The sequence below is a fragment of the Pseudopodoces humilis genome, chromosome 7, assembly GCF_049639895.1.
Source record: "Pseudopodoces humilis isolate 2021_Gansu_Grassland_sample_001 chromosome 7, ASM4963989v1, whole genome shotgun sequence".
Taxonomy (NCBI): domain Eukaryota; kingdom Metazoa; phylum Chordata; class Aves; order Passeriformes; family Paridae; genus Pseudopodoces; species Pseudopodoces humilis.
This window is the reverse complement of record NC_142206.1, coordinates 18,331,084-18,358,936: the sequence shown is the minus strand read 5'-3', so window position 1 is coordinate 18,358,936 and position 27,853 is coordinate 18,331,084. Positions and strand designations below refer to the sequence as shown.

The window sequence follows — 27,853 nt, the reverse complement described above, 5'->3', positions numbered from 1 at the left end:
CAAGAAGGTGTATGTTGGGAAACTGAGTCAAGGTGATTTGAGCTAGTTACCCAGAAAAAAAATGGCAGAATTGGGAATAAAATTCCAGGGGCAGTTGCTTGATTCAGTATTGTTTTTACTGAATCACACTACCTTCCTGGAGCAAGTCAAGGCCCATTGCCTTCCTTCCTGTGAAGATGGGCAGCTGGATTGCAATGACACCAGGTGGAGCTGAATGTGCTCATCACCTTGGAAAATCAGGCCCCTGGTGATTCTCTGTGATGTTAATTGACCGTCACACCCTGCAAGAGGGGAGTCGACACATTTCCTGACCTATGGTCTAAGTGTTCTCCAAACCCTAGAGTAAATTGAATGTAGTTATAGAGGAAATGCTGATGCAATCCACCAGCAGCTGCTGCTCTCCCACATCCTCACAAAGAAGGTGTGAGGGGGTGAGTCGCATGAAATAGAAACCCCAGACGCTTCTACATGGCAGGCAGGACTCCATGCCTTCCCTCCGGACTTCTTGCCTTCCTGCCTCTGAGAGAAACACTGCTAAGGGCTGCTCCCAAGAAAACCCTGGAGACCATTCTGAATGTAAACTTCTGAAAAAGCTTTTCATGTGGGACCACTGAGCATACAGTCACATCTGCCTACGTGACTGATTTATGAATCCTATATTGAAATGTGGAAATGTAGGTATCTTCTAAGTGTGAGTGAGGATGGTAAGAGCTGCACAAAAGTTGCACTCTTGCACTGAGATGTTTGATGATGTCACCAACAATAGTTGAACCACATCTCTTGGATCCAGATTATGATAAATTTCATTCTTAGGATCCTAATCTTTTGGCAACTCTGGTTTGGAAATTTAATCTTTTAATCTGTTTTGTTTTCAGTTGGTTGTTTTGGGGTTTGTTTGTTTGTTTTGTTTGGGTGTTTTTCTTTGTTTTTTTTTTTTAAATGCAAAATCATTTGGTGAAACCAGCCTTGTTATCTGCCACAAGCTGCATTTTTTGGTCTTTAACACACTGCAGGCATGTGGGATCACCTTCGTGTATGATGATGTTATTAGTTTTTCATCGGCCAGCAAAGGTTTTGAATGTTGTGTGGGATAGAGATGTCCCCAGCCCCTCCTTCAGCCGGTGATCATCTGTCACCCAAATCCCACACAGGGTCCTGCTGCCTTTCCCGTCCCGTTCCTGTCCTCAGTGCCGTGCCCTCCCCTGCTCCCGCTGTTTGCCTCGCCACTTTTCCCACTGCAAGCACGCCCCTCTGTTATTCCCAGCCGTGAACCCTTCCTGCCTCGGGGGGCTCCCCAGACGCTCCTGCTCCCGGTGCGGGCAGCGGGCGGGGCGCTGCGATGGCACGGACGGACGCACGGACGGACGCACGGACGGACGGGGGCCGGGCCCGGGCGCCGCTCCAGGTGCCGGGGCCGCGGCGTTGCCGGGCGACGGGCGGCCGCTGTCGCTCCCGGCCCGCCGCTCTCCCGTTCTCCCCGCGGCCTCGGCACGGCCCGCAGGTAGGAACCGGCCCGGGGCAGAGAGGGAGGCAGCGCTGGGAGCCCGGAGGTGTGGGGGGGGGGGGGCTGGGTTCCCCTCCTTTCCCAGAGCTTGAGCCCTAAGGCCCCGGGTTTAGGGGGCGTTGAGGGAAGGCCGTTGTGGGGACCCGTGTGGGACGCACGGCCTGGAGCGGGACACACGGACTGGGACAATGTGGGACACAGTGCCTGATGTGGGACAACTCCAGTGCTTCCCGGAGCTTGAAAAGCCCACAGTGCGTCGCTGTGGCAACCCAGCCTATGTGCAGGTGTAACACACACGCCTGAGGTCTGAGACTGAAAGTCTCCGTTTATGCTCTGGTAGATGTAACAGAGTGTTTCAAACTTATGTTTTGGTGGAGCTCTGAGGAGAACAAAGTTGATGAATAAATAATCCTGGGCAGGTGGAAGTTGTAGAAGTATCCCCAGGTATTTCACACCGAGAGAACTCCTCCACGGTGCCTCCTCGGGTTCTCTTGAAGGGCTGAAGAGAGGTGCCAAACTCATGCAGAAGGGGCTCAGATGTGTCCCTGTCTTGCTCATCAGCCCTCTGTGGTATGGAAAATGGTTTCTGTCAGCAAGAAAATCACTTTACCCCCTCATAGGTTTTAGCAGTCAGTAATTAGTTAATTGGATACCTTCAGCTCTCTCTTTGTCTTGTCTGTGAGGCCTGTGCTATCCTGGCTCTGCACCTGTCTTCTATAGCTATTGATTCCTGATATAAATGTTCCTGCTCACCTATTATTTTCCGTTTTGACTATTTTTACATGGCAGTATTTTCTGACAACTGACACGGTGAAATACTGACATTAACCTTTTATGCCGTGCTACCCCAATGGTGATGTTTTCTCTAACACAGAATCGGCTTATTCCTTACCAGAAAATCGGTGTTCTTTTTGTTCAGTAAAAAACTGCTTTTTCCCCAACTATGTAAATTCTTCTCTATCAAGTCCTTCACCTTCTCATGGTCTTTTTGGGAACTCTAATGAGTTACACTTTCATTAAGCTCTTCTAGGTTCTACTGCTTCATGTCCTGTTCCACTTTTAAGCCCTATTGAGCCTGGACTTGTGCTGCTCAAGTGAATAAAGTACTTCTCTTTATTAATTGCTAAGTGCTCAGATTCCCTTGGGTTTGTTTTGTTGTTTGTTTTTTTGTTCTCTTGAAGATTATGTTCTTACTGTTGTTTTAGCAGGACATGGAACAATTAAATAACACTATGAGCACCTGTCAGACAAGATAAACGAAGATAAACGGCTGTGACTACTAAATTAAAATCTCTGTAGGAGAGGAATGGGAAATGATGCAGAACATCAGTGGCATTGGAAGAAAAGGTAAAATTATTTCAAATGTACAAATTACTGAAACTGTTTCAGAAGTTTTTTAATTACTCTCCCATTTGATAGTATTATTTTTCTTCATGTTATTTTTGTCTGGTTTCATTTGCCTAAAATCTTGGACTAAAGGTACAGTGTTCAGGCATGTCAGATCTGAGTGTTGCTAGCATTAACAGGTTTTGTTGTGGAGGTTGTGGTGACTTTTTTTTTCTGGACTTTGTGCTCTCTCTCTCTTGGCTTTAACAGTGAGAATGACTGTAGGTCTGACCTCTCAAGGGATTGGTATATGGATACATCTACCTGTGGGCAGCTCTATTTGTTAGTTGTACACTTCTGTCAGTAAAAGAACAGGCTCTGCCCATGGTCTGGGATGCCATCAGCCTGTTCTTACACAATTCAAGGGACCTGATCCTACATAAAGCAGGATGCATATTCCTTGTGAGACCAGATGCAAGTTCAGCACTGGACTGGAATGATATTATTGATGATCATGCAAGTGCTTTTCTAACTGAAGTTCCTTAGGGGACACAGTTAAAGAAATCACATTTATTCTCAATGTTTGAAGTAGTATAAAAGTGCTGCAAAATAGTACCGTTATGTAGCATATCATGAATTTGGATTGCTGTGTTTGTCACTAATGGGAATGAATTAATATTTATTTGTGATTATGAAGAGGTTATTTCTTTTAATTGGAAAATTAATGAGATTTTCACAGAAATTAATTATATTATTATTAATTGTTAATATCTGCATAATTTTAGTTTACTATTATAATGGTTCGTGTTTTTATACCTTCCATGGAGTCACATGTGGGCTTGAAAACAAATTGGAAATAAAACCTATTTTATATCAGTAGGGTCACAAGTACTTGCTGTAATACAAATCAGAAGACCAGATTTGCCATGGCAGATGCAATAAATACTAGCATGTCTGTATTAAAAGGAAAAGATTGTGGACTCTGGCTACTTCAGAGAAACATCATCTGTTATTAAAAAATAGAAGTTAGAAAGCATGTGTTTCTTTGACTGCAGTTTCTCACATATGGAAGCAGTATTCAAAGTATAGCAAGCTGGCTGTTTATCTTGCATATTTTACATCTTTAGTTTAAAATTATTTTTTAGAATGGAGTTATAAAACTACTTTGTTTTCTTTTTTTTTCTCAATGTTCCTAACATATGTGGTCATTGGGCATGGTTTTGCTCTATTTTAATGGTGTATCCACCCAAATTCAAAGTGGGGAAATTAAACGTCTATGGAATGAAGAGGCTTAAGTAAATTATTGATACTTGGGAAAGAGCATTCAGCTATTGTGTTTGTTAACTGAAAACAAAATCTTGCTGCTGGTCAAACAGACAAAGTGTTAAAACTTCTGAGAATAGGGGTTGAAAACAGTGGAGGTTCATGTACTGTCTCTATGGCCATATCTTGAATTTTGTGTGCAAATGTGATCATCCTGGAGAGTAAATGGCAGAACTGAAATTCTTTATATGAAATGCTTCAGAGAGCAGAGGAGGTGAAATGAGATGATGCAAAAGAAAGCTATAATTTAATGAATGGCATGGACAGTTGGATGTATTCTCCATAATTCTAACTGCTGTTGACCTAATTTCTAATTTTAGCCTCTAAGCAACGTATGCCTGTCTTCCCCAATTTAAATAAATACAATGCAAAAATGCACTTTCTCAGTTTCTAAAACTAAACTAAAATTCTAAAATGTCCTTAGACATGACAAACAATTGCTTCCCTGTACACCTCCCCAGCTGTTGAACACAAGTCACCTGTTGGACTGGGAAGTTACTGCCAGAAATTACAGCAGCATGCCAGGGAAAGGATCACTTTGGACTATCTCTTTCATCCTGCATAGAAGTTTGTATTTAAAAAGGCTCATAAATGCAGTGCAATTGTAGCTGGGGAAAAAAAAGGGCCAGTTTTTGTTGTCTTTTTCTTAGCTGGAATCTGGAAATTCTTCTAAATGGTAGATACTTAAAACTGCTATGAAGAGTAGAGTTTTTCTTCTCTGCAGCTTTGGACTGTCACTCAGTTCTGAGTCCATGGGTTAGAATATATTTGTTCATCTTGAAAAGATACTTATTCTGCAAAACCTTGCTTTGCTTCTGTTCTTCTTTAGTATGTCTAATAACATGCCTATCATCTGAATTTTTAAGTAATTGCTGAATTATACCTTTTAAATGCAGGGAAGGTAAATACATCTTCCAGTGGCATCTACATTTAAGGCAGGATCTGTGTGTGTGACAAGTACAGATATGTTGATTCCTGTGTACCTTGTCATTAGCTATCCATGATAAGACCCCTACATAAGGACAAGAGCATTTTAACTAGACTAGCCTCATTTCTCCCTTATTTAACATCCGGACACTGTTGGAAAAAAGCTTGTGGCCATGAAGGGCCAAATGTGGTTTCCTGATCCCTGGCTACCTTGATAAAATGGTGAGGGATTTACTGTTATCAAGTGCACTGAGAAAAATGAAGTGCATTTGGCAAGCCTCTGAGAGTGAAGGTGTTGGTACCTTGGAGCTCTGTTTTTCCATAACCCCTGCTGTTCACCAGCTATCCCCAAATCCTGCTCTCTGCTTTGCTCTTCTAGGGCTCATTGACCGATAGAAGGGTGTCTCAAGAAATTTTCTTATGGCAGGAAGTTTACCTATATAAGAAGAAAACCCCTCAATATGTAGCATCTTGGAGTTTCATCTAAGGATTTAGATAATCCGTACCCATCCATAGCCACTGTCTGGAGACTTGCAGTACAGATAGAATCAATGAACATTTGTAGCCAGACTGAAATTACCACTGACCACCTTCCACCACAGGACTCTAAAACAAATTAATTTGCCTTCAGTTTGCTTTAACTTGGACATGTAATAGAACATATAATAGTGACCTGCTTTTATATCTTGCTGTGAGGATGTTTTGTTGAGGAATACACTTAGAGCAGGTACTGGGTGTGCAGCTGCAGTGGGAGCTGCAGGTTGTGCCTGGGTGGGAGCCGTGACCTGGTGCTGACCCTTCATACAGCAAAGAGCACAGGGACCTGTGGCACCGGCCAGGGAACCGGACACTCGGACACAGCAGGAGCCAAGGGCTCAGCAGAAAGACTCCAGACTATCCCAGGCATGGAGGGCACAAAACCTGGGCATTCCTTTGTTGGGAGTCCTACTGCAGAGACACCACCTTGAGCAGCTTTTGTGCCACTGCACCACAATTTAATTACTTAGAGAATCCAGACATCTGAGACTCTGCTAGGGGAAACTCAGGGCTGAGCCAAACCCTGTCTGACTGTGAGTGTAGGGTGTGCAGGGACCAAGAGCGGCACCCTTGGGGTCACCAGAGCCATCTGCTGATGGGACTGTGGTCTCAGCAGTGGAAGTCTGGGGTGCTGGGAATGTGACTGACAGAGTGGCTCCTGGATGGTCAGACAGGGAAGTTTCCTTAAATATTTGGCAAGCTAGCTCCAGAATTATGTAATAATGGGACATTGCCAACTCATATGATAGAACATTTCTCATCACCCTGCTCAGCAGGATCTCAGGGGAAAAGTATTATATATGCAACTGTAATTATGAAATAGTTATTTTGTACGTCTACATCGAATCTGTAGATATATAAAGGAGAAATGGGTGACATTTAAAGGCATTGCCTTTTTATTATTACTATTAGGGTTATAAAGAATATTAGACATCTTTTATCTCAACTGTGTCTGGGTTTGTAGCATGCATTTTCTTCTCTGGGTTCACTGCTGCTTTGAGTGACAGCACAGTTTGAACACAGCTAAATGCATGGGAGTATTACAATGTCCACAAAACTCCCAAGAGCTTTCCCTGAGGAGTCTGTGGGACATAGATCCCAAGGCTTACCTGCCATGGTTGTGGTAATTGTAGAGCAGGATTTATATTTAATAGCAAAGAACTGTCAGAACACTCTTACAGCTTTTAAAACTATAAATAAGGAAGGTAAACAATTATATAAATCAGTCCACTTGCTTTATATGCACATTTGGATGCTTGAACCATGGCCTCAAATTGACTGAACAGTTACACAAAAATATCATTGTAAGCATTCGAGTCATTCAGTGTCATAAAAGTCAGTGAATTTTTAATTATATTAAATGGGATATTGTTATCTTAATATTTCAGCTTTCCTTTAAAAGCTTTTTTTCTTTAGTGAGGCACAGAAGTGGAATATTTATGAATGCTCTTTATAGTGTTTGCATGATCCCTTGATATTAAAGTAGCATTACTGAAGGAGTTATTTTGTTCTGCATAACAAAACCAGAAGATTACAATCAGATTGTTTAGTCATACACACACACAAAAAGTCATATTAGTAACAGGACTGGTGTTTTATTTTTCAGCTTTTTAGAAGCTGCACCTGCTAAAATAGACTGATACGTTGCAGGATGCTTAATATTACATGAATGTTGCAGGAACTGTTTTTGCCATTATGGGTGGATTATTGTAACAGTAGTTTCCTGATGACATCATAGTAAATTCCAGCTGCCCAAACAGTTATTTTCCAGAAGAGGTTATCTGCAGTGCACTTGTGCAAAATTACACTTAGAAAGGGCACTCATAGTTCCCTTGGGACTTGTAAACCAAGCGTTTTGTCAAATCCATAGTAAATACAGAATTCTTTGTTTTCATTCTGTGTCAGTGGTAACAGTATGTGCACTACTGTAATTTGTGATTCTGAACTAAACAGACAAAAATTATATTATGCGAGACAAGAGAAATGGAAGTCTGCAGTGCAAGCTTCCTGTCATGAAGGGATAGATAGCACAATCGTTCTCAAATGGGTGTTTTTTCTAGAGAATGTTTTGGCTGTTGACCAAAAAATATGGATAAGGGCCCAGAGACTGCAGTATTCCCACTGAAATGGTACCCTTCATGTCCAGTGAAGGCAAGAGTAGCCACAGAGCAGGAGAGGATGCTGGTCGAGAAGCTGGCCTGAGGCAGTAGAGATTCCTTCTTGTATGGGATGTTAATATATAGAGGTATATGCCTTTCCTAGAGTGAATTTTCATTAATTACTGCTATTTGGGTTTTTTTGTTTTGTTCTGTTTTTAAATGGTAACTTAATTGCTTGAACAAGCTGTTTAGGTAATGTGAAGGCTGCATTAGAAATTTTCATGCCTAGTCACACAATTCAGAGGTTCTTTCCCAGTCTTAAGAAACCGTAATGAATATTGAGTCAAACGTTTCTGGCAATTGCTGAATTTGAAACGTGTATTAATATATATTTAATGAAGAATACACAATCTTATCACTGACTCTTCGATAAATCTTGTAGCAGGAAAATAAAATCTTGGAGTCCTACCAGATTGTCGGACCCTAAGAACATCAAATAACTCTGCCAATTCCTTTCTAGCAAATTACAGTATTCTGAGGGGATTTTAAATAACATGTTGTTCCAAGGATCATTTAATTTTAATAATGGTTTTTATTACTGGTATTAATGTATGTTGAAAATGTCCTGCAGTTTTTAATGAACTGTCACAACATGTCTGTGAATTGAATAACTTACCATGATTACACACACTCACTTGGGTAGGGAGAGTGGCAGCAGTGGAGAAGGTTGGCAGATTAACTCTTTGTAGAATTCAAAATCTTCCATCTCATTGTTCTGGTCATTGACTTCTCTTGCACCTCATGATTATTTGCTTCTAGTTATCCACACAAGTAAGAACCTGCCAAGTTAAGAATTTTGTTGTAAATCCTGCAAAAACCAATCTATTGGTTCCCTTCAATCTTTTATTCTTCTCAGTGTTCACATGCAGTATAAAACTTCATTATTTCCCAGCCATTTCCTCTTCCCCTGACACACTCATGTGCATACTGGTATTGCTGTGCTGTCCCACTGGACTGACTGCAGGTTTGTGGTGGGTGCAGTTAGCTTCCATCCTTGTGTGTTCCACAAAATGCTGCAGGAATGGCTCTGGTCAGCACATGGATCCAACATACATCCAGTGCAACCACCTTCTCTAGGAAGGAAATCTTCAGGTTTCCGACTTTTCAGACCTCTTTACTGACAACAAAAGTCTTTGCAGTCCCTGTAAACTGTCTCACTGGAGTTAGTTTGGGTCAGTGTTGGCTTGTCCTGTGCGTTTGGCAGAGCTGTAGGTTTATCAGATAAACCAGATGAAAATGAGCAGTGTGACTCCTGTGTCTCTAGGGGGACAAATGTTATGCCAGGCCCCCTTCTTGCTCCTACATAGTGCTGGAGATTTCAGAGGTTCCTGGATTTTATGAAATATTGGCACCTCACCACTCTTAAATTTTTCTACAGTCTCATTTTGGTCCATGTTCAGGAGGAGATTCTTCTCTGGAGAAAGCTTTGAAGTGATAGAAACATGTAAAAAAATAGTTTTGCTTGCTGACAATAATTCAACTTGATCCCAAACAATTTGTAATGAAAATACTTTTCTCCTCACTAATCCAATGTTACAAGAATTACAAGAGCAGATCAATACCAGGAAGTATAAAACAAAGTATTACTTCAGATATTAAGCCACAAATTGATCTCCTTTTCAAGCCTAAAGTAAGTGCTGTATCAACATGTCTCAAAATTTTGAGGATGTTCTGAAATGTGATAGTGATGGCCCAACAGAGGGAGAACAGTAATTTGTTTTATGCAAGCATGTTAACTCTTTGCAGTCTGCATCTACAAAATCCTGTTGTCTCATTTTGCACTCACACATTACATCAGTTAGTTATCATTAGTTATTAATAGGTCTCTGACTATTGCTCCACTTGGTTCTGATAACATACAAGATTATCTCTGGATAATAACAATCCTTACTTGAATTAGAAAGAACCACCAGTACTTGCACACAATCCAGCACAAGTCTCGTGCAACTGGCAAAGGACTCCAGAATTTATGACAAGAATATTCTATTCCAAACCTATTATTGACCAAAATAATTCCTTCTTAGGAAAATAATGACAATGCCAGAAGGTCTTCATATCACAGAAGATACTTTAATTTTCTTAGACAACTGATGACTTTTCCAAATCTATACTGACTAAATCATACTGAACTGTTCTAAAGAAAGTAGAGGAAAAATGTCTGAGAAATTCTAGAATTCTTTAGAAAAAGAAACAGATAATAGAAATTTATGTATTGTAATTTTTTTTCTAAAATGCAAGACACAATATTTTTGAGGTCTCTTTTCCCTCCTAATGGGCAGATGTATGAAAGTTGTCCTTACACTACTACAGGCACACAGAGGTTTTAGAAGCTGCAAATATCACTACTCAATTCACTTTTTGATGGTTCTTTTGTAAGCCGGTAAGAAAGATTGAAAGGAGTTGTGTGACTCTGAACAATTTGTCCCTGAACGTGATTTTTGGGCATTGAATATTGCTGTGGCTTAAGTGTAGAATATTTGAGCAGCCAGCTTCTCCTGTAGGAGTGCGTGCCGGGTAGGTGCAGTGACCTGGAAAAAATAGGGTTTGCTTTTTGTGGGCTGCTTCTGCCCTGATGAGTGTGCAGAAGGAGCACTTAGGAATCTGGGGGTTTGGTTCCTCCCTTCCTAGTGTAGGAGATTGTGCAGGGAGAGGTTTGGTGTATCATCAGTTTTTTGTTACTATTTTTGTTTGGATAAGGGCTGCTGTTTTTTCCTGACCATACAGAGTCTTCTGAATTTATTTTTCTTGTGCAAATGAAGAATTTTGACTGGACTTGAGTAGTCGGAATCAGTCTTTTTGATACAAACCTCTTTCACCTTCTAACAAGTCATTCCTCTTAAGCAGAGATGACCAGCTGAGCAGTCAGAAATCCTATCTACCCTAACAGAAGTTACTTCTGTGTTTAACTGTTTATTAGTGTGAAGAGGAAGGAAAGTGGTAATTCTCAGATCTTGGCCACCACTGATGCTTTGTCAGCCAGTTGTGGTTAGCTTGATCATTTAATTACTTTTCCAGCACTAAGAATAAATATTGCTTTGCAGTGGAGAACAGAACAAAACTGCAGGTGTCCCTTCAGCAGAGCAAGACAGTTTTTCTCTAGTCTAGCCTTTTGTTGTTAGAGCAGTGTTTCCAGCTGTGATGCTTCCTTGTTGCCAAGTAGTAGTAAATAGCTGTATAAATCACAGTAATGCTTGCACCATTTGGGTACAGATGATTGCTTTTTTACTCTAACGGGTGTACTTATGCTAACTCTCATATTTCAAAGTTAATTGTCAATATTTCTGTGAAAGTGATATCTTTGGGAATTGAAGAATGACCACATTTGCAGTGCTTCATCTTCAAACTTTGTATTTCATTCCTCACTTGAAATATACACAATTTTATATAAATTGTATTTTTAATTTATTTTCTCCAAGATTGTCTTCAGAACCAGAAGTCAGTAGGCATTGCCTGCGTAACCTAGCGTCAGTAACAGTGGTGGGATGTTTGATTTAGGACAGCAAATACAGACAAGTTCTGTCCATGCAACCTGCAGGCAGAGCTCAAAATGCTTGAGAGACGTGGTGTTGTGACTTGGTACTGGCACTTGCAGTCTGGAGTCCAGCAGAGTTTTGCTGAGTGTTGTTCATGCTTCTCAAGAGGAAATGGGCATGCAGGGAGCCTGTGTGAATGGGAAGCTCACTGACACTGGAGAAGGATGAGTGGAGTAGTGAGAAGACTGGAAAGGACTAGTGTCCTGAGTTGTTTGTTCTCAGCTTTCTTCTTTGCACAGAGCTATAGGCATGCCCAGCTTCTTGTAGACCTGCAAACAACAGTTTGCATTAAAAGCTTACACTCAAAGCTGAATGAGGTGTGAGACTCGGGTAGCTCTTTAGGGTGAAGAAAAGGAAGAGCATGTGTTACGTAATGGATAGCTTTGGGTTTGTGCTGATTAAAGAAACCTGTATCTCTATAGGCATTTTCTGTCTTGCAATGGGAGTCAAAATAGATTTTGCTGACAGGAAAATAATAAATACAGGTAGGAAAATCAGACTGCTTGTTATCCTTTTGTTCAAAGCATGTTGAGATGGACCTGAAGTGGAATCCTGACAGAGTTTCTCATCCAGGCTCATTTGAAGACCAGGAGACTGATTTGAATTGGCAACACAACGCAGATCTCAGTCCGCTGATTAAAGATGATGGAGAGCTGCTTATGGATGAGCATCTTTCCCCCAGGAAACTGGTGAGTAGACATCCAACTTTTTAATGAAGTGGAAGAGGCAAACTGGCATATACAGAGCTGGATTAACCTTCCAACTGCTATTGTACTGATTGTGGATTGTTGCCTCTCTGACATTTAGATTTTTGCGTAGATTCTGTCTTATGAAAGTATATCAAATGTTTGTCCTCCTTTTACCTTGTTTCATATCAAAAGTATTCCCAGCATGAGTGTGGCTGTGTTTATTGCCAGGGCTCTTGAAGCACCATGAAGAAAAGCACAGGTAGCATAATTGTAGTCTACACAGATCTCATTAATGCCATCTGGAATACCTTGAATCTCAGCATTAGAAAAAGAATTTACATTACTCTTGTTCTAGAAATTGGAAATATAACTTTAAAGCACAATTTTTTTCCAAGTTAGTGAAATCCTCTGTCCTGTTAAGAAACTGTTTAAAATATTCTGCAAATGATAGAAGTACTTTCTAAACATTTCAAAGTGGGAGGAATTTCAAAGCATATTTGAAAGCCATGTTCCTTTTAGACTGGGGAAAATGATTTTCATATACAGCCTGTTGTAAGAGAGTAACATGCTGAAATCTTCATGAAGGAACTCACTTTATGAAATATTTGTGAAAGAGTACTTGATTGCACACTGTATTGCACTTGCTCAGTCCTGATTAAGGGTGAAATCCTGTGGGATGTGTAGGAGATGACCAAACAACGTCACTTTTCCATGCTAAAGGAAGGGAGAGTTGAGAGCAGATCTTGAGGAGAGAGGCTTTCCGTGCTGCAGATCTACAGAAGAACCTCTCTTCTGCTGGGGAGCATTTGTGAAAGACAGATGGGGCTGCCAAGGCTGTGGTTCAGGTGTCCCAACAGCCAGGGGGGTGATAGCAAGCGTCCATAATCCCCCGTATATCCACTGCACCAGCGGAGAGACATGAGCTTCTGCAGGGAGCATATTCCAGCTGCTGGTTTACACCACTCCCTAGCCACTCCCAAACTACATTCCAGGCACCATTTTGACCATGTGCTGTAGATTAGACAGAGCTATTGTTCCCTAATTAGCCAAGTCTTTTAGTGTTTGTAAAATGGTTGGAGATGCAAAAACCTCCTTCTGCAGAGTGGATATTTTAAGCATTCTGGAGAAAAATTGCTGCATATTTGTATGGTCTATGCCATTCACTTTCCTTTGGCTCATGAGAACCTCCAGCCACTTCTTGGTCATTTTTTAAAACCTGACATAGAATTGGACCAGTGTAATGTGTTTGTGACCTACAATAGCCTGTATAAATCTGACGGGAACCTCTCCTTTTAGTCTGTATCGTTAGGGCACGAACCAAAGCCCATTAGAGTAACCAAAACAGCTGCCCTCTGACTCAATCAATTCTGAAAGAAGCCCTTAGGAAGTTCTTTCATTGGCATGAATTTCTCTTTCTGAACCTCTGCTGCTTTTAGTTCACAGCAAAAAGTAAGCAGAAAAATATATGTAAGGCAATGTTACCTACATCCCATGAAGTTACTGTTTATTATTTTGTAACTTTTTTTTTTTAAATGCAGTTAAGAAGTTAAATAATTGAGTTTCGTGGTTTTTGAGATTGTGGGTTTTAAAATTTGTAAGGAATCTATCTCATTTGAAAGATTCTTTTAAATGAAGTACACTGTCCTGCTAATTTTTCTGGACACAGTTATTTCCTGCCCTGGAACCTGACATTTGTGTTGGCATACTGGGATACTTCCTGCTCAGAGGAAAAACTACATGACATTGTCAAGGAAACATTTACAGTGTTTATAGCTTGTTTTAAAAACATGCCCCATCTATCTATTCTCTGACCTTTGTGTTGATCAAATGGAAAGCACTGCTGCCATAAATTTACTTCCTCTGGATTTGCAAATGTCCAGAATGTTCAAACATTTAATACAAAACAAGTCTTCACATGTATAATTCTTTGAGGACCCACATGCCATTGACAGTCAAATGGTTTGAAAGTTTGTCTTGCTTAAATCAATACAATTGCAGTATCTTTTTGATTGTCTTATTGTTGTGAATATTTTAGGAGTTATTGATTGTATCCGTTGAAGTGCTCTGAGAAGGAAACTAATAGACTTTTATAATACAGGCTCATTAAAGTAAAATTGTTTTACATTCAAATAAGGGCACGGGCCACACTTCTGTAGTGTTGTGTAGGCAAATTTTTGCACTCCTGATGGATGTTCCTGAGGAAGGTTTTTCCCCTGAGACACGTATTCAGCTTTACTCCTTGTCCTCTCAATGGTCTGTCTTGTACCAGTTTGGTTTGAGTCTGGGGAAGCTGCACAGTCTGGTTGTGCAGACTCTGGATTGGGCACCTTGAACTGCAGCCTGCAGTCTCATTTCTGCCTGCACATTTGACTCATTTTGCCTTTTTTCCAGGGGGATGGCTGTCTGTTTTGTAGTGAAACTGCTACCAGTCGGTCTCCATTAACAGTCTGCATTATTAAGAACTCTCTAAAACTTGTGACACTTGTGTTCCTTCACTTTTTTTATTCACTTGCTGCATTGTTTTCCTCCAACGAGAGGAAAGTTTGGCTTAGACTGGTTTTGTTTTGGTTTTTTTTTTGCCTTTTTGCCTTCTTGGACCATGTAGAACAAAAGTACAAAACCACTGGACCATGTTCTTCCTCTCAGTTGTGAATCCCCTCACTTAGACTTTATGCTCATTCACCACAGTTTGTAGTTTTCTGTAGCCTTGTTTCAGCATAATGTTCACTTTAAATCTTGTATGGTTCCATATTTCCACTATGTTAACCACATCTTCTGTTTTCTTCTTGCTGCCAGCTCTTTTGCTGCACTATCGTGTAACATCTTTTTATATTTGAATGTCCTTCATCCAGGCTACAGTTCAAAAGCTTTTGATACAAGGGTTGGTATCATTAGATGTCATTTTTATTCTTTTGAGTATCAATTATATCAATATCAATTTTCTGGTGTATTTTTTAATTTTCCTCTATATGAATAGGCATTCTTGCTTTTCCATTTGTATCTGTCCTATTAATATTTTCAGCTCTGTATTTTCCTAATTATTTTCCTATTAATATTTTCCTGCTGTGCCCATTCTTATGCATGGTTGTCAGATATTGTAGAATACCAGGGTGAGCAAATTCTCACTTTGTTCTGAAAACTGGCTAACAATGGGCAATTAATTTTAACTCTGTTAGGGCTGTGACACAGATTTTTCATTAAACATGGAGAAACTGAAATTAAGGGTGCCACCTGTCTTTAATCACTTTTATATTTTTTTTCTATCAACCCCCATCCTCTCCCTGCTGTTTGCAAAGGATCTTTTCCTGATTTCCACTAAAAGCATTCCACTTCTCAGAAGAAACTCATTTTACAGGGTCAAATGATCTTCCAGACATTGTCACATTATAAAACCCAATCACGTTTGTGTGTGATCTTTAGAGAAGAAAGGAAGTATTCTCTAATTTTGCTTTTTATTGATCCTGCTCCAACTAATCATGTTTTCCAAACTTAGCAACACGTGTTCGGATGTGGTGTTTAGTTTTGTTGCTCAGGAGGTTAGGGTGTATTTCATACGGTATGCACTCATCCTCACGGGAAAAAGAAAATGCTGGAGGGTCCTGGAACAACAGATTGGATTCTTGCTGAAATGGCTCAGTTGTTTCCTTTTTCTTTTGCAGGAAATTTTCCTCGCAGTTTTAAGATAAATGGAATTGAGGAAAAAACTGGACATCCAGAAAGTGCAGAACCTTGATAAATTAGGTAGAGTAAGGGAATGGAAGCAACTGAATTTGGATCTGCTGAGTCCTTCATTAGAAATGTATAATAATTTTTTTTTAAGTTTGAGGGGTCCTCTGGAGGTCTGCCAGTTTGATCTTCCGTTCCAAGCATAGCTAGTTTCAAAGTTAGTTCAGATTGCTCAAGGAAGCAGATAGTAGAAGTAATACTGTGAACTGGAAAAAAAAAAATAAAATTACAAAGCCTCTTTTAGTTTCAGAGCTTTCCTTCTATAAGTTCCTCTCCTAACACTGATACCTCCACAGTAGTGAAGTTGTTATATTAGTGTTCATCCTGCTACTTAGGCATCTGATGTTTTACATTTCAAATTTTCGCGTCAGGAATCTTTATATATATATATATATATATATATATATATATATATATAAAATATATATATATTTATTTAAATATATATTTATATATATGCATACACATACATATACATGCTTTTGTATGAGAAAACTCAGATATTAATTTGCTTACAGCCACCACTGCTTAACTTGTATAAAAGGACATTGCAGTCTTGACTCTTCCATGTTCAGCGGCACAATCTTGAGCAATGATTGTAGCTACTGTCTGTGTACCTTATTCCTAGATAGGAAAAGAATTAATGTTGGGGTATAACTTTTTTATATCTCTGTGAGAGAAAGTAAATCCTTAAAACAAATCTAAGCAAAAACTGCTGTAAGAATATCTACTATCCTGTCCACTCCTGACCTGCCTGTTAATTCAGCACATAGTTGAAACTGGTTTTTTCCTCCTACAGAAGTGTCATGGGCTATTTCTGGGAGATCAGATCTCCCATCTTGTTTCTGGTCCCCTACCTGCCTGCTGAAGTTTGCAATAGTTAGATTTGCCAGCAACTTGCCACATCAGATCCTTAATACTAGTTTAAAAAAAGGTGTCAGAACTGTGAATCCCCAGCATGAGTCAGTGAGGAGCTGGACTGTAGATAGCAAGACTAGGCAAGGGCATATCCATGTGCATCTGCTGGCATGACATGGGGCTTCAGCACAAGAATAAAGGCTTCTTTACTAATGCATCCCCCACTACTTAAATTTCATATTTACTTCCCTCATCTACACTTCCCATGTAAGCCAAGAAAATCTCTTTTTGTAGCACCTAGCTAATCTCTTCATCTGAGCTGAGAGAATGTATTTCTATGTATATGCAGAAAGTAGTGAAATACAGCTAAATATTTTAGTTATGGGCATTTGCAGCATTTAGCAATTTTGAAAGGAAATTTGCACATGGGGCCACAGAGAAGTCCTGTTCCCTTTCATTTAATCACTTAAGGCCTATTAATTTGCTAACATTTTTCTTCTTGGAAGAAATATTTTGTCAGGCTTTTAGCAACTTTTTTTTTTTCTTTTTTTTTTTTGTGAAGGAGTGATTATACTTGAGTCGGGAATTTGAAAAAAAAAAAAGCAATAAACACATGAATGGACATGAATCTAGAATTTGCATACAGGTGTAGTATTCAAAGAGAGCAAGCTCACCACTCAGGAATTCCTGTCTTAGCCAAATTAATCAGGATCAGCAAAATAAACACACAGCTGGAAATATTTCTCTGACAGCTGTATGCAACTTATTCTTCAGCAACATGCCTACTTTTCTTAGAGTATGTGAAAAATCTAGGGAAGGGAGAAGACATCAGTTGTGTATGCCAATTTTGACTGAGCAGATATTATTTGCCAATTAAGGAATTTACAGATAGCAGCAAGTGAGACTTAAACTGGATTTCCCAGCATCCCCAGGTGACTGCTCTGCCCGTTGGGAAGCTCTGCAAGCACAGAAGTATTTCTCACTTGCAGCTTTTTACAGAATACTTACTGGCTTTTCTTGTCAGTCAGAGAGAAGCTTTTCAAACCACTGCACAGTCCCCAGTTGGCCAGACATTTGGCCAGACATTTTGCATGGTGGGAATGGTTTGTGAAACATCACGGGCTTGCTTCTTAAAATACTGGCTAAATTATTTACCAATAGCTTCTTCATGAAAAATAATTTTACTCCTGTTTTGGAGAAGGTGAAAAATGTAAAGTGAACTTTCTTTGTCTTTGTTTTACTTACCCTGTATTCAAAGTACCTTTGCAGACTTGTGCAGTGCTTTACCATGGAAAAATGTGTCCTTTCAAAGAAACAAATTTCCAGTGGAGGGTAAATCTGCTGTTCAGAATCAACCTTTCAGGCCACCTTCCTGAACGTGATGTGCCAGGAAGATTTTGATATTTGATCCTTCAGAAAACAGCTTTGCCCAGCTGATACCTACCTTGCAGGACTGCAGATGGGTGGCAAGCAGAGTCCTCTCTAAACACCAACACTCAGCTTAGAATTGTATTTTTTTTTTGAGGTATCTTTTTGATCTAAAATAACTGTGAATATATCCCACTCTTCACCTAGAACTGATCCTTGGTCCCTTTCTGTTTGCTCTACATGGAGGCTGAGCAGCTGGAAGCAGCCAAAGATACACCTAGGTGCTAGAGCACCTTCATGTCTGTAAGCATTCTTGGGGCACAGGCAGAGACATTCTGTCCCTGGCTGTCAGAACAGCCTATTGAGTTAGGGGCAGGTGGTCATTACCTGAAAAAACAGTGGGACACCTCTGAATTAGGACAGGAGCCTGTCCTAGACCTGGGATGGCCCTAGGAATGAAGAGAGACAGAGCACTGTAGCATCACTTCTGTCCACATGGTGCTGGACATCTCTCTGTCCAAGCTGATGACCTCTTCAGTGATCTGGGTCATGATTTTTTTTTTTTTCTCTTGCAGCAAAATTCATCCAAAATATCCCTCCTTTCAAATTTTGGTGAAGGTTCCCATGTTTTTGACATTAAACAACAGCATAAATAGAAGCTCCTGCTAAATAGGTTTAATCTTTGTTTGAATGTTTCCATGTTTGTCCCTAAATGTCCCCCATTCATGGTGTCAGAATTTTAGCTGTGACATGAGAAGTATCACACTTGAAGGTGCACCAGCATGCCAAGAATGGTATCTGGAGAGTAGTAATGTCCTGTCTTCCACAGGAACCACTCCTCACATACCCTTCTCTTGAACTGCCAACCTGGCCTTTGCTCGCTGACTCGCTTGCAGTCAACACCTGGGGTCTCAGTGCTTTAGTGCCTTTAAATGAGCTCATGTCCTCCACCCAAGAGCATTTCCCAATTCCTTCATGTACTACACTGACTTGTGCATCCCACAGCAAACTGGTTTCAAGCTGTCCTAGCATCTCCTCACCCTCAGCAGATGGAAGGACAGTTATTGTCATAGAGGCTCTTGGAAATACAGAACAGGGAGGTGGGCACCGAGAGTATATGGAGTTTGTTGCGTCTGGCTAGCACATGCTTCAAGGCAGCTATCTATAGCTCAAAGAGCTGGTGATGACAGCCAATAACCCTTTCCAGCAGTGGAGTCACAGTTCTGCCTGTTGCAGTACAAAAATATGGGTGCTCTAAGCAGCTCATCTCTCAGGCACTGGAAAAGGTACAAATAATGCATCCGAAGAGGAAAAGGAGGGCAAGGAATGACACTGGTAATCCCTGGTATGAGAAAAAGGAATAGGGAACCCTACACAAAGAGAGAATATATCTTCATGCAGGTTTTATAGTTGGATTTTGAAAAAAAATATCAGGGAGCAGAACTGTGAAGGGAGGCTGTCTGGAATACAGCAGGGGAAGGACAGCATGCAGGGAACTTGCAGACGGCAATGGAGAAAAAGACAAAAAACAGAGCAAAGGCTCCTTGGGGTGTTAGGACCTTTTGCTACTCAACTGACAAAGTATGTGACCCTAAGCTTATTACTTGTTCTGAGACGTTTTCCTGCTCTGATGTAGACTCGTAAAACTCATAAAAACTATTTTGATGGGGAGCAGGGAGGTATTTTTCAGAAGCTTCTTCCTTTAATGACAGCGAGCTTGCATCCAAATCCAGCAATCCGAGTGCATGGTTTTATGCCAGAACATCAGCAAGCTCTCGTTTCACACATGATCTCGTGCTATGTGACAGACAGTGTCATCTGCCGAAAAGGGTTCATTTCAAAGACATGCAAAATGTGTCTTGCCGTGAGGGATCCTGTGTTCACTTGGAGGGAGAAAGCAGTCTGTAGCTGTTAAGTTTGCTGCCTTTGCAACAGCAAAACACAATTTGTGGTGGCTGCATGTGGGGATAAAGTCTTAAAAGTTTTCTGATGTTTGGCCTGCTTAAAAATCACAGTTATAAAAAAAATTAAAAATAAGATAAAAAGTAATTTTAAACATAATGTTTTAAAAATAGTTCAAAAGCAGTTGAAGATATTGGATAATTCTGTTTCTTAGGAGAAAAAATCAAGACCTTATAAAAGGGGACAGTTTTTCAAGAAGGTATGCTTAGCTTTTTCTGGAAACCATGTCCTTTTGAATTGCCATCTCAGTCATACTCAGACTGGTTTTGGTCCTTCGTAAGAGGATATGGAACTTCAGAGGAAGTTGCAGCCACTTGCACACAATAAGTGTTACCTAATGAGCAGGAATGTCACAACCACCATTTTTTCCTTGCAAAATTAACTGGATATTCTGGTGGTTACTTTTCCTTCCCAAAACTAATAAACAGAGATCGTCCTACACATTCCCTTCTAATGAATAAGTTCTCCCTTATTAAAAAAAACCTAAAGAATGTTGTAGCTTTATAACAGTGAGAAATTTTTTCTCCTGTATGTGGTGGTTACTGAATGACTTTCTGCCTTCACCTTAACTAAAGGCCCAGAAGGTTGGTGACAATACTTTCAACCCCTGCTCTTGGTTGCATTATTGAGGAGAAACCGATGCCAGGGTCAGATGTCAGACATTTTGAAATGGGCATGTTCAGCCCCTCATCCTAACTCTTTTAACACAGGAAGGTGAAAACGTAGAAGTTTCATCACTATGTATAGCATCAACAATTTCAGGCAGTCAGTATGACAAATAAACCTCTCTACTCATTTCTCAAGGATTGTTTCAGACTCCACTATGAACCACTAAGCCATGAGGAAGAAAGGATAGAGTTCTTGTGGTCTGCTTTGTTGAATTCATGCAACTTGCCTGATGCAAAGGAGGTGCTGGGATACGCATGCTGAATGAGGGAAACTGGGGAGAGGAGTTGGATCATAGCAGGAAGAAATAGCAGATGAGAGAGCAGTAATGAGATTGCTTCAGCTCCTTGTGGAGTTGCAGTCTGGCATCTTAGGATTTCACATCCTTGCTGTAGTTTTCGCTGCCAGTCTTAGAGTTTCCCTCTCTCTTCTGTGTATAGCTTATGCTTGTTTTATTCCTCCTGCTTACCTCCGTCACAGCAAAATGTACATGCATGTATCAACACAGACTTCAGGATATTCAGAAAGATTAGGGAAGAGTCTACATTCACACACACATCCTTGCTTAGTGCAATGGTTCATCCAATTAGTACAATTTTGTCAAGATAATGAAGAATTTTGAAAGCCTCTATTTGCATTGCCTAGATATTTTCAAAGAAATTCATAATTCTTGTAATTAGTGTAGTCTTCTTTCAGAAAAGTGAGCTGCTTGAGCTAAAATTGCGTATGTTTTTATTGTTTTGGGTTAAAAGGTAAACAGTGTGTTTTGTTTAGTTTTACTACCAGCACCTTTTGAATTACAGGTGATGTTTAAGGTTAACACTTTCTGTCTGCTAAGGATTAGTGCAAGACTTGTGCAAATCTTAAAGCATGGACATACTGTTTAAATGGAGCTAGCTGGCATGTAGGTATGTTGTTGGTTTGAAGCTTGAATGTAACCCTGAGCCGTGACTCTTTAAGCAATGTGTAAGTTTTGGGAGACTGGAGTATTTTTGGGCTACAAGGAAGAAAGGTCTTTGAATACTACATTCATTTCAATGTGATTGCACATCTAGCCATGCAGACCTGGAATATATGTTGACAAAACACTGGTTGAAAATCTTTCTACACCTTTTTGCTGCTGTGACACCTGGTTTATTGCATGAGAGTACACATATATTTCTGCTTATCTTCACAGAAAATTTTGGCAGGGGTAGATGATCTGCAGCAAGTGAAGGTCCTAGAGATGCGAGTAGACACCAGAGAGATCAGCTTGGGGAACTTTGGTAAGAAAACATTTGATTTTCTACTCATCATCTTGAATTTTCCTTTATGGTGAAGTAAATAGACTTTATGGTGAACAGAACAAACTGTTTAATTTGCCTATCAGGTTGCTCTTGCTAGAAGAGTACAGTGACTGATGATTCTCTAACCAACAGCCAGTGAAAAGTACTGTCCTTCTCAAGAGTTCTTGAAACAGAATCTCCTTGCACCTCACACTCTTTGATCTCTGTCTTCTTGTGTGAGCCTCTGAATAGGTCTGGAAACTCTGGCAATGAGATGAGTGACATGACTTCTGTCTAAAGCCAATTAGTTTGGACAAATGTTTCCTGTATGATATGCTAGGCCCTAAATGAGCATTTACTCTTGTCTCTAACGAAACAGGAACCAAAGGTCAGCTTCTCTCCACTATGAGATTTCCTTGTGACTGAGGAATTGCCAGTGGTATCAGGTGGCTTATGCTTCCAGCAGCCTGTCTTTGCACCCTGTGCAGCCTCACTGAGCTGTGCTGGAAAATGAGCTGGAGGCAGATCCTGTAGATACATCATTTTAATGAGCCCCAAACAGCCCTAACACTTCTCATTTGTTTTTATGTCATCATCACTGAACCAGGGAAGTGAGAACTACCACAGGAATTCCCTCTGTAGCAGAGTTAACACTGAGAATATAAAGCCTTGCATTTTTTTTCCAGTTCTAGCAGTCATTTTCTGTCATTTGGATTCCTACCACACCCCAGTCTGTCTTCTGCTACACTGAAGCTGAGTAACTACTGCAGGGTAATACTTTCTGTGCTAAAAAGAAGCCATGTCCCCAAAAACTGTGTACTGGTGCTTTCAGACAAGCAGTTAATTTTTCATATGCAAATGACTAATGCAACAGCTGACTAGCTTTAATGTGTCTTTTGATGTCTATTTGTCAAGAATGGTTGAGCAAGAACAGTGAAGGGGGCTTTTGCTTTGTATATATAGCCCCTTCGTATTGGTTATTCTGCTTATTTCCTGAATAAGTCTCTTTCTCATAGGCACTTGATAATTTAAGGTAAATTATATCAGTTTCTTTCAGAGATCATAATCTATTCAATCATGTTCCTTCCAATTGATAAGGAAATCTCATTATGCCATTTCTATAATGCTCAAAAGTGGTGCTCCCATTCCTATGCCATTTTACGTTAGCTGTGACAGGCTAGCAAAATGTTCCACCTTCATCACTCTCCCCTTTCCTTTCCATTACTGGAATAAATCCCTTCTCCCCATAGTTAGGCTTTTGCAACCTTTACGGAATATGAAATACAGAGAAATATGTCTGTGATGCAAATAATTTCCATCTTGTTTATCTCCCACTGTTCACACCAAGAGTTGGCCCTTGGGGGCCATAAAAACCAGCACCTGCAGGTCCCCGCTGCTTTTGAGAATAACAGAACATCAAGACTGCTCTGAATTTCCTTCTGGTTTTGTTTTTTTTTTTAAAGTGTGTTTCTGAATTTTCTTCCTGTGAAAATCTCTTTCAGGAAATGTCAGCAGGTGGCTAGGGCAGAAAGTTTACTTCTGTTTCTTTCCATTTTTTTCACATGGCAGATTATTTTTAGGCACATGGAGTAAGGCCTAAATGTTTAGGGGTTTTGCAGAGCAGTTTGCACCCCCACTGTGAATGCTGCAAGCAAGACTGCTGTTGAAGATGTTGGGTTCATTGCTTGCTCCCTGCTGGCTGCCTGCCCCTGGTACTGTGCTGCTGACTGGGTCTTTGGTCACCGGGGTCTGGAGAAATAGCTCTAGGAAAAGAGTAGGGTAAGAAGCAGAACAGCTGGAATGACAGACATTCCAGAGTGACAGGATGTAAAGTTTTCCCCCCATTAGGACAGTCAAGTAATAGGAGTATCCAGAGAAGTTTGGAGGCTCCAACCTACCACCACCATAGGTTTTCAAGTGGGTGAAGACCTGAGCACCTTGATCTCACAGACAACCTGGCTCTGAGCAAGATGCTGGGCTTGAGACCTCCAGCTGTTCCCTCCAGCCTGGACTGCTCTGAAACTCGGTATTTCTTTTGCATTTAAAACCTGGCTAATAAGCTTTCTGTATTCAAATATTAAAACACTTCACCTTGTTCTCGCCATATTCCTTAGCTGTGGAAGGTGGATAAGAGCATCTTTATCATCAGCAAATTCTTTAGATGATCAGTCCACACTCAGTAAACAATATTGCTTTGACTGGTTTTTTGTGCAAAGACCTATTTTAGGTCATGCAAGGTCTTAAATGGCCAGGTGAAAGTGTTAAAAGCTACGAGATTGCACATAACTCCGAGTCATCTGGAACCTTGCAGCACTCAAATCCCAAATTTACACCGCAGTTTTCATTTGAGAAACATTTCAAGGTTCCCAGCCTGTGTTACAGACTGTTACACAAACACTCAAGGCCTAAAGATTTCCAGAGTGATTTAAAACTTGTTTCTTGATGTTTTTCTTGAGACCATTCCACTTTGAGATGTGCTAAACTTTAAAGCACCATCCTGTGCTTGCCCAGTTTGTCAGGTCTGCTTCTACAAAATGGCATGATGTGGTAGGGAGGAAGAGTTACTTTTCTTATGAACAAGGGTAAAAACATTAAAAGACTGATATTGAAATATTTTCATGTGATCAGTTTTAAAATTAAGGAAAGGCTTCCTGCCAGAGCTTAAATCTGAATCTTTGCAGGGCTTGGGGTAATTGCTGAATTCTCTAGCTGTTTTCAGTGCACCTTGCTGAGTGACAGATGAAACCCTGAACGCCTTGGCAAGTCTTGTATGCAGCTTTGCATATCTTTGAGTGGATTTCTGTGCTCCTCAGCTGCATGTAGACCTCAGTTCATATTCAAACAGAGGGACTATTTCCTCTTCATTAGCTTATGCTTTCAGTTTTGATTGTTGACAGGTATGGAATTGCATTCATAACTGGCTCATAGAAATTCCTGTTGAAAATAATGGTGGGATAGTCATTTAAGACACTACATAGTCCTCTTATTTCTAAGTAATTTTAATAGCTCCAAATCAAGTTACCCACAGTGCTGTTCGCTGACCTTTATTGAATTGTTGCCTGCTGGTGGCCAGGCTAAGTTGATTACGTGTCTGGAGATTGCCACTTCCCTTGCAGGCATTTTATCAAGGCAAAGCTCTGCCAAGGGTTCAGGAGTAGCCATGTGCTATTTCTCACACAGGGTCATCATCTCTCTCTCCTCTTGTCCTGTTTGTTGGTGCTCCTGGTGGGACACCTTTGCTGGCAGCCAGCATGGCAGCATCAGGTGCTTGCCTGGTCAGGGAGCAGCACAGAGGCTGAAGGAGCAAGTCTGCATGAGTGTTCTTGCCCAGGATGGTCTTGGCTTAGCTGGTACTGAGAAACTCACTGAGCAGGGCTTGGACAAGCCCCACAGCAGAGCTTGGGCAGGGTTTCCAGGAGTCACAAATATGTACAGGAGCTGTGTGCTTATGTAAAACCCTGCACTGCTGTGTTTTCTGTGAGATCCCCACCTTGGGTAGCTCTACTGCTGCTGCCTTGGGTTTGTCTGAAAGGGCTGTGGTCTCACCTCCAGTTGTATTGCCCAATTCATCCCAGAAATGTGAAAAAAAATGTGTGGGTAGAAATAGCATCAAAATGATGTATCTTACTTGATCAAACACAGCTCAAGTGATCTAAATAGGCTGTTTAATTTGCATATCAGGTTGCTCTTGCTAGAAGAGTACAGCCTGTTTCCATATGCCTGTTTTGTGTTGTAAGATCAACAAAGCACAGTGGTTGCCTGATGCCAATGCAAGCGTTTGTCAGTAATTTCTTTTGTTTGTCTTTCACTAGTCAATATCCAAAAGACACAAGTCAAGCCACAATGATTTTTTGTTAACAACAGGAAAACAAAGATATATGATGCTACCTAAAAAATACTTCATAATGTAAACAAGAAGTGTTGTAACTTGTAGAAAATAATAAAACTGCCATTTTGGCTGCTTTCTCTTTAGTCCTGGTCAGTTTTCTAAATGTCACCTGCTGTACCAGGGCACCTTGGAAAGACATCTACATTGCTACCCTGCTTGTGAAGTGCAGCACTTCAGGCAGTGTTGCTGAGTGTGTATATCTACCACTTTTATTCACCTAACTTGCACTTTAATTTCTTTCTGCCCTTCATTTAGTTTTGTTCCACTGGTACAGTAGAATAGTTTATCCCTATTACATTATTGGTGGTTAGTAATTTCAGAACCATGTAACAAAACCAGTCTTTAGTGGAAGGGAATCGTAGACAGATGAGATAACGCTGCTCGTCATTCTGAATTCTCAGCCTTGTCCTGAATCATCAGCATTTTTGCAGACCATTCTTGTTTTTAAAAATCCAAATAATACAAAGGAAGGCAGTTTCAGGATAAGGAATATATTGTCTGTACTTCTAAAATTAATATTAGAAGTTAATACAGTTGCATTTTAAACTTTTTATGTGTTAGTATCATGTGTCCTTGCTCTGAGGAAAGATGCTGTGAGGGTTAAAATTAAGAAAATTAGAAATACACTGTTACATTGGAATAAGTATCTTGTCACCTTCATTTTACAATTTTCTCTTCCTAATTTAAACTTCTGGCCTCTAATCTATTTATAAGGATTTGGGACTCTAAAAACCAGGAAAATCAATGGAACAATGAATTCTTAGCACCAAAGAACAATTACATATTGATATGAAACTTAAAGGAGGGAAGAACCTGCAGACTTGCAGAAATTGCTGGCAGAATTTTGCACTACCACACAATGTATACTTCTATTTCAAGCTAGTAAACCACACATTAAAGTCTAACACTTAACAAGTTCCCAAGGATACATTCTGCCAAAGTGCAAAAAAACATCTGAGATGGAGGATCAAGTGACAATAATGAACTAACCAGATGTGAAAATTATATTATCAGCCTGTCACTCAGCCTCTTTGGATCCTTTAATAGTTGCTTCTTTCCTGAACCAACCCTAAATGCATTCAGCGAAAAGCTTTTTCTTGGGCAAGTCTCTCCATTTCTCTTGACTCCTCATTCAAATCTTCTGCTTAACCCTAGTCCTTAAAACTCTTTTGCCTTGTAATACTTTGCAACAGCCTTTGCTTGGTAACCCTTTTACCTCTCCAACGGAATCCATGGCACTATTGCTTAGTTTTGAGCTGGGACTGGGGAGGCTACTGCATTCCTCTCATTTTTCCCTTTAACACTTCATGGGATGACATTTAATCTCTCCATCCTTGTCAGAAACAGGATAGAAAATTTTTAGAGTCTAGATTTATTTTTTTTAAATTATTATTTTTTAAATTTTTTGTGGGGTGAGGGAATTCCTTAAGGCATGATTTGTATCTGAGGAAGTCTTTGCTCAGTAGCTAGTATGACTGCTATGAGTAATTAACAGAGATCCTAGTATTTCCTCTGTCAGAACTCCAAATTATTTTATTGGCATATAGACATATAAATGTATAAAATTTGTTTGACATGAGAAAGCATACCCTGCAGGATGAGGATTGTGTGTTCTAATTTGTTCTCCAATTTTTGTGGATTGTGGAAAATTATTGAAAAACAAGGCTCAAACAATTGCATAGTGTGTTTTGAATTTTTTGTATTTTCAAAAGTGCTTTGCAAAGACATGAACTTAAATACTTGCAGTACAGCATGAAGATCAATATGTGCATTATGATCACTCCAAAATAACATGAGATGTAGATAATGCTTCTATTAAAACATGATTTATTAAAATATTTTTGCCATAAATGCTCTTGTTCTGTTTGGGGAATGAACAACATGACCTCCTTTCTTTGCTTTTGAGATCCCACTCCCCTTTCTTTTTTTTAATCCTTTGCAAAGCACTCAACTGATGTCCTGGACACTGGCAAATCACCCTTGCCAGACAGTGATTACTTAGAGAACTCATAAAATATTTGCCAAGAATACATTTTAATGTTTCAGCAATGATCCGATTTGTCTAAAATTCGTATTACTTCTACATGATTGCATGTTATAGGAGGATGCTCACCAGCCTTG

General features: G+C 40.1%; 1 protein-coding gene across 8 annotated transcripts in view; it reads left to right on the top strand.

The window, feature by feature from the left end:
• The first annotated feature begins 352 nt into the window (after window positions 1-352).
• The window catches only part of LOC102105365 (leucine-rich repeat-containing protein 56), a 62,686-nt gene continuing 35,185 nt past the window's right edge, over window positions 353-27,853 (top strand). For 2 of the 8 annotated variants that reach the window (XM_088058407.1, XM_005522576.3), the window contains exons 1-4: window positions 1,416-1,501; window positions 2,713-2,851; window positions 11,834-11,998; window positions 21,756-21,843. In XM_088058407.1, coding sequence (XP_087914533.1) covers window positions 11,843-11,998; window positions 21,756-21,843 — 244 coding nt within the window. In that variant the 5' untranslated portion in view covers window positions 1,416-1,501; window positions 2,713-2,851; window positions 11,834-11,842. Of the gene's footprint in view, window positions 675-1,415; window positions 1,502-2,232; window positions 2,358-2,709; window positions 2,852-11,833; window positions 11,999-21,755; window positions 21,844-27,853 lie in introns of those variants that run through there. The other 6 variants (XM_088058402.1, XM_088058403.1, XM_014251894.2 and 3 more) reach the window with 6 other exon arrangements.